At 36.5% G+C, this 6,597-nt stretch overlaps 1 protein-coding gene across 1 annotated transcript; it reads left to right on the top strand.

Annotated features, from left to right (window-relative positions):
* Positions 1-3,657: 3,657 nt before the first annotated feature.
* Positions 3,658-6,126, top strand: LOC148861874 (uncharacterized protein C24B11.05-like). Its single transcript, XM_088984197.1, has 8 exons — positions 3,658-3,983; positions 4,076-4,141; positions 4,237-4,334; positions 4,438-4,475; positions 4,594-4,681; positions 4,803-5,012; positions 5,099-5,164; positions 5,525-6,126. Exons 1-8 carry the CDS (start codon positions 3,923-3,925, stop codon positions 5,696-5,698), a joined length of 801 nt encoding a protein of 266 aa, XP_088840323.1. The 5' UTR covers positions 3,658-3,922; the 3' UTR covers positions 5,699-6,126.
* Positions 6,127-6,597: the final 471 nt, after the last annotated feature.

Below are 6,597 nucleotides of genomic sequence, written 5' to 3'. Positions count from 1 at the left end.
GCAAATTGTACGCGTAAATATATACAAAATATAAGGTTTTGCAATCTACATATTTGCATTTATACTCCTTGGTGAAGAATAAATTGAAAATAGTAAGCCGACAACTCCCTGAGCATTGGTTGCTGGGACAGAGACATGACCCTTCGTTCTTCATGTTTTGCTGGGGCCACCACCTTTTAGGAGCCCTTATACCTCTGACTCCACAGATGTTGAGTGAATGAGATGATGCTCAATTGAGGGCAAATGTGATATTTAATGATATTTTTAAGGGATAATCCACCTCAGAAATTTGAATTACAGCCCCGCTCTTACTAGTAGCTCCCCCGCTATAAACCTCATCCTACTTGTAAATTTAGCATTAATCCAAAGATTCAGTCCACCCTCTAAAAATCCTAGCTCCACCGTAGAGGTGGACTAAACTATAAAACCCCTATTTTTAAATGATGCCCCAGGTGTAATTTCATGAATTTATACGTTTTCCGTCCTCTAGGTAAGTGACAAAAGGAAAGTTTTTTGTTGAATTTCTCACAAGTTTAAGCCTTTAAGGGAGGTATTTGTTACAATTGAACAATAAAAAGGAGGTTTAGGGAGAATTTTATATTTTACCCTGTGGAAGTCTCTAATGATGAAACCCACACACTAAGCGATTCTGTACGCATTGATTTTAACCCATCCCTTGGTGGGTTTTTGTCATTCCACCAAATCACCGACCGCTCTCTACTTGCTCTGCTCTTCTTAAAAGGGTGAGAGGAAGGGCTACTACCTACTATGGTATAGGCAAAGGCTCGGTTTGTAGAGAATGTAAATACAAATGTCTTCAATGTGATATCTTAATTAATATAAGTATTTGGAAACCTTATATTTGCATTCTTCTCAACAATCCAAACTGAACCGGCTGCTGTAAGGATTGAGATTGGTTTAGTCAATACTAGAAAAAATAGCATGTTTTTGTCTCACCAAATATAACATAAGGCTTAGTTTAGGACTACAAATACAAATATATACAGTATAAAATAATATAAAATGTAAGGTTTTGTACTCACTCTCTTTCTCTATCTATCTATCTATAGATTCCTTCCAAACAGTATTTAAAGTTGTGTTTGGTTGTAGTGTAATTTTATTTGCATTAATATAAATGTATGGGAGTGCAAAGAAAAAAAATGCAAATTCTCATTTTATTTTGTTTTGGGGTTTTACTTTAGGGATTATAGTGATAAGAGCAACTTTTGGGCCCCAATATCAATAAAAATAATCATTTTAATAAAATTTCTAAAATATGTTTAACTTTTTAAAAAATATATCAAATAAGGGCAATTCATCTTTTTCCTCCTCCAAACTACTTCTGCCCCAACCCTGTGAACCTCAATGACCACCATTCACCAATGTCGTCACTGCCATTGCTTTCGCCCACCTCTAGCAATGCCAATCCGCTGCCCATCTCCGCCTCTGCCTCTGCCCACCAATGCCAACGCCACCCACCTCCATCTATTTTAATACCCAAGAAGATGAAGATCTCCAGATCGACCACCACCCCAGTCTCGCGACCTTTTTCATCATCGGACTACTGACATGGAATCTCTTTGAACCATATTTCCTCTAGAACCGACTCCTGATTCCCCAGTCCCAAGGTTGGTGTAGTAGAGGCATGTCGTCAAATTAGTGTTGCCGAAGATGGGCGGAGGCAGTAGTAGCGGTGCTAGTGGATGGTGGTCATTGAGGTTCATAGGGCTGGAGTAGAAGTGGTTTAGAGGATAAAGCTGATGAATAATGTTTTTGCCATTACTTGATATATTTTAAAAAAAATAACCTATTTTAAAAATTATATTAAATTGATTATTTTTATTGATATTAAAGCCAAAAAATTGCTCTTATCAACTATTATTCTACTTCATATCTTAATGTACTTCATTTATATTACAATCAAACAAGATAAGCTAAAATTAAAAAAAAAAAAAGGTTAGAATTTACACTCAAATCATATGTACTGCCATAATCTTCTCCGGCAAGCGTATGAAAAAGAAGGAAGGAGAGTGTCACATGCCAACGTTATACTTGCTAGTACGCCAAAGCGGACCTGTCATTGACTAAATTGCTCAGCTCAGTAAAGTACGTACCGGCTCGTGTTTGGAGCCACAAAAATGCATTGCCATTCAATCATCGACTAGGGGTCCATTTGGGAGGGCTTCAATGTCGACTGAGCTGTATTGACTTGGCCGTTTCAGAAAAACTATTAAAAATAGCATTAACTTCCACATGAAAGGGATGCACAAACAAGTGATCTTACATTTCTTCTCCTTGGCAAAATTTCATAAGAGGGGGAGGGGGGGGGGGTTAAGTTAGGGATTAGAATTGTCATTCCTAGGTTTTTCAAAATGATGTCTAGTTTAGATGGAGCTTGGAATCTTAGGGCCCATTTGTTTCATAGGAATAAAGGTGTGGAATTGGAATTGGAGTGGGCCATTCCGTTCCCAATTATTAGGTTGGGTGGAATCAGGATTTCATTCACATTTCTGATGGAACGATACTTTCCATTCAAGGGAATGATCATTCTCTCTCCCTCCCTTGGGAATGAGTTCCCATCCCAACCGATCTCATTTGATTTTGATTCCTGTACAAATCAAATAGACTATAAAAATAAACCATTTCAATTTCAATGGATTTGTATACATACTGTGAGAAAATTTCCACTCATTTTAACTATGTGAATTCTTCTTTGGACGGTGAATATAAGCCCCATGTAATAAGATTCTCTAAAATATGGGTGGGTGATGTGGCTTAATTCCCTCCTTTTGTAAAGGATTAGTTAAAAATGAATTCACGTGCTTAATTAAAAAAATGAATCCACCGCCCAAAGAGCATTCCCTTGTTTTTTTTAAATGAGCACTTGTTTTTTCTGTTTTGAAAGTATTTCTCAGAGCATTTCTTGTAATTTAATTTGAGTGATAATTTGGTTCTTGAACTTTAAAATGCAATAATCTAGTATTTGAACTTTTTAAATGTGACAATCCAGTACCTATTGTTAATCAGTATGTTAATTAGTCCTTAAGTGACATTTGAAAAGTTAAAAATGCTTTTTAAATGCCATCTAATTCTCTATTAACCATTTAAATATTGACAAAAAACTGAACAGTCCCAAATCCTATATTTTTCTATTCAAAAAAGTTGGTGACCGTTTAGAAGAAGCTAGATTTTAGGACTGTTCATTTTATTGTCAATGTTTGAATGATTGATAAAGAGAATTAGATGGCATTCAAAGGACATTTTGACCTTTTAAATACCACTTAAAGTCTGATTAACAGAATGATTAATGGCAGGTACCGAATTGTCACAGTTCTAATACTAAATTATCATATTTTAAAAGTTCGATACCGAATTATTACATTTTAAAGTTCAAAAACCAAATTATCACTCGAGATAAAGTATAAGGTAATGATTGAGAATTTTCTTAATAAAATAAGAAAAAAAAAGGAATAATTGCTGAGAGGTTTCGGTAACTAAAAACCCAAAAATAAATAAATCAAGTTTACAATTCCAAACGTGCTTTCTAGTTTCTAAATATAATCAGGGATAAATATAATAGTACTACTTGGTCAGTAGCTCTATAGGTGGAAACCTGGATCCCGTGGCGGTTTATGAGTTCTGACCACTGAGTTATCATGGGGCTTCGGTCGTTTTGGACTTGGAGTCGCATGTGGGCCCCCAACCCACTTTAGATGATCTGAAGATAACGGCAGACATTACGTTAGAAATTGATGTCGATGGGCACAGTAGGCAGGGCGTCTTCTCTGGTTTTCTCCCTTGTAGCGTCTCCTGATCGAGAATCTATAAATAGAGCTTCTCTCCAGCACACTCAAAGGGTTGAAATTTTCTTAATTACATATTTTCAGTCATTCATCTCTTCCTTGTTTTCCCCTCTTCAATAATGGAGTTATGCAGCAAACCTATTCAAGAATTCACTTCTCCTTTCGATTGTCTTCTTTTCGGTAAATTTCTCTTTATCTTTTTCTTTTCTTTTCTTTCTTCTTTCAATATTATTGATTATTGGTTGAATAATTCTGATTCCGTAAGTTGGCAGATCTCGATGACACTTTATACTCGTTGAAGGTGGGAATCGGTGAAGCCTGCAAGAGGAACATCGAAGGTAAATGAATTTCCTGCTAAAATAGAATGAATTTCAAGAATTTCATGAGCTGATCAGCGATCTCTGTCCTCGATGTTATTTCACCACATATACAGAATTTCTTGTGAAGAAATGCGGATTTTCAGAGGTTAAAGCATCCAGTCTACGAGTTGAGCTTTTCAAAACATATGGGAGCTCTCTTGCCGGCTTGAGAGTAAGTAGTTATTTAACCGATTAAACAGAAAATGAAAGAGGAAGAACTTAATTTATATCTCTTGCTTCTTTTATGAGTAATTACTTTCTATATTTCATTGCAGTTTCTAGGCTATGACATCGACGCCGACGACTACCACGGGTAAGAAACCCAAAACAGAATAGACATGGAATATGACTTCTTCTTCTTCTTAACAAATTCGGCGTTGTATTATTGATTTGATTAAGATTATGCCATTTAAATCTTAATTTCTTACCAGTTTCGTGCACGGAAGGTTGCCTTATGAAGCGATCAAACCAGATCCTCAATTACGAGCTCTTTTACGAAGCATCAACCAGAGAAAGATCGTAAGATGAATCAAATAAAAACAATTCAAATAAATCTCAGGCTGTTCACTCGATTTCAAGGAAGCTCCTTGTAATGATAGATTAAGAAATCTTCGTAATCTTATTTGATTCTTCTCTGCAGATTTTTACGAATTCCGATAGGAAGCACGCGATTAAAGTTTTGGAGAGGATAGGATTACAAGACTGTTTCGATGAGATAATCTGCTTCGAAACTCTTAATCCAAACATTTCGAAATCCAGTCGTCTCAATGAGTTTCCCGTTGTTTTGAAGCCGTCGATCGACGCCATGAAAATCGCCATCGATGCTGCACAAGTTGATCCTCGTCGTACGGTACGCCATCTAGACATTTTATTTATTTATTCTCTCTTCTCGTCGAGCCATTAACTATTATTTTATTGTGACAATGATCCTTGCAGCTGTTTCTCGATGACAACGAACGGAATATTGCCGCCGGAAAAGCCGTCGGGCTTCGTACCGTCCTGGTAAGCCTCCTCCCCTGTTCTTTTTGTTTGGAATTTGGTTGATGGGCTTAATTAAGCCTCCAATCGGTTAGGAACTTCAGAAGAGACACAGTGCTCCATTGCCTGTCTACCTGAGGAGAGTCCAAGACCACAGTCCACAAATAGACAATTAAACATTGGGCCACCCCACACGGCCCACACCGTTGTATCTGTATGGGTCAAGATCCAAGGACCGAAGTGTAGATCCAATTCTGTGGGCCTATGGTCTACCACTCTACCCAAAACAAAACAACTGCTTTGTCTTCATGTGATTAAACGCGAACAATTTACGATTTCAACTAATTAATTACATTGATCTGTCATTGATGAAATGGGGAAAAGGTTGGGAAGCAAGTGAAGAGCAAAGAAGGCGATTACGTGGTTGAGAGCGTGGTTCATCTGCCACAAGTGGTTCCAGAAATATGGGTTAGTCCAACCGACAGCAAAGACCAGAGGATGAGTCGTGGCCGGAGTGAGATGGATCCGGTTCTCAAATCGACAACTGTTGGTGCTTAGTTGATGAGTTGAGTGGTTGACCCTACCCTACAGACGTTCTTGTACATTTTGTTCATATATTAATAATCGTATGGTGGTTGTATGATGATGGGCTGTGCAGAAGAAAAATGGTATTTAAATGGGTGGTTAGTTATGTCTGTGTATTGTGATGATATGTCAATGTTATAAAAAATAAGTTGTCCACGTGTATCCAAACAGTCATCTGATAAAGATATGGACAGAGGCAGGACCACATCGCACGAATAATTGATGGGAAGGCAGAAGCCTCCATTCCATCCTTGTCATAATTGATAATCCTCCCACCTCTCGCTTATTTGGCTAAGAAGCCAAGGCTGTACCTGTACTTGGCAGAGCTTGTTCTGTGGAACGTGGGAGACTGTTTTGGCTTACATATAAAAGTGAAGCGAATAAGATTGTATTTGGTATCATTCTTGTTTTTACTTACAAGGGTTTGAATTTATGGATACAAATTATAATGATTAAACTTTACTTTTCGAGTAAGAAATACCAAACCCAATTTGGTGTTTCTAGAACCAGCCTCCTCAATATAAGAAATAGCAGATTATATATTAATCAATTCAAAACATTTCAACTATAAAACAGTATCAAATACAACCTAAGTGAAATCATGATGTTTTTTATCATTTGTTTCATATTATAAACAAATCAACCAAATGAATCTTAACTCTTGATGGGCTGTTTAGGAGTATAAATACAAATATGTAAATTGCAAAATCTTGTATTTTATATATATTTGTATTGTATATATTTGCATTTGTAATCTTTTCAAATTGAATCATACAAAATAAGAGATATATTGATCAATAAGTTAAGTAAAATAGCTTTTTTTTTTTTAATTTAGATAGTGATGCTGCTAAATTCGAGGTAGTGCACGAATT

This window comes from Nelumbo lutea, chromosome 4 (genome assembly GCF_056320005.1).
Source record: "Nelumbo lutea isolate HS-2025 chromosome 4, American lotus-T2T, whole genome shotgun sequence".
NCBI classification, from domain to species: Eukaryota; Viridiplantae; Streptophyta; class Magnoliopsida; order Proteales; family Nelumbonaceae; genus Nelumbo; species Nelumbo lutea.
The sequence above is the reverse complement of the archived record's forward strand: the minus strand, read 5'-3'. Positions and strand labels throughout refer to the sequence as shown.

Coding starts and splice junctions, on each gene's coding strand:
- LOC148861874 (XM_088984197.1), top strand. CDS start 3,923: ATGGAGTTATGCAGCAAACCTATTCAAGAATTCACTTCTCCTTTCGAT. Junction 3,984..4,075: donor TTTCGATTGTCTTCTTTTCG/GTAAATTTCTCT, acceptor GTAAGTTGGCAG/ATCTCGATGACACTTTATAC. Junction 4,682..4,802: donor GCATCAACCAGAGAAAGATC/GTAAGATGAATC, acceptor TCTTCTCTGCAG/ATTTTTACGAATTCCGATAG.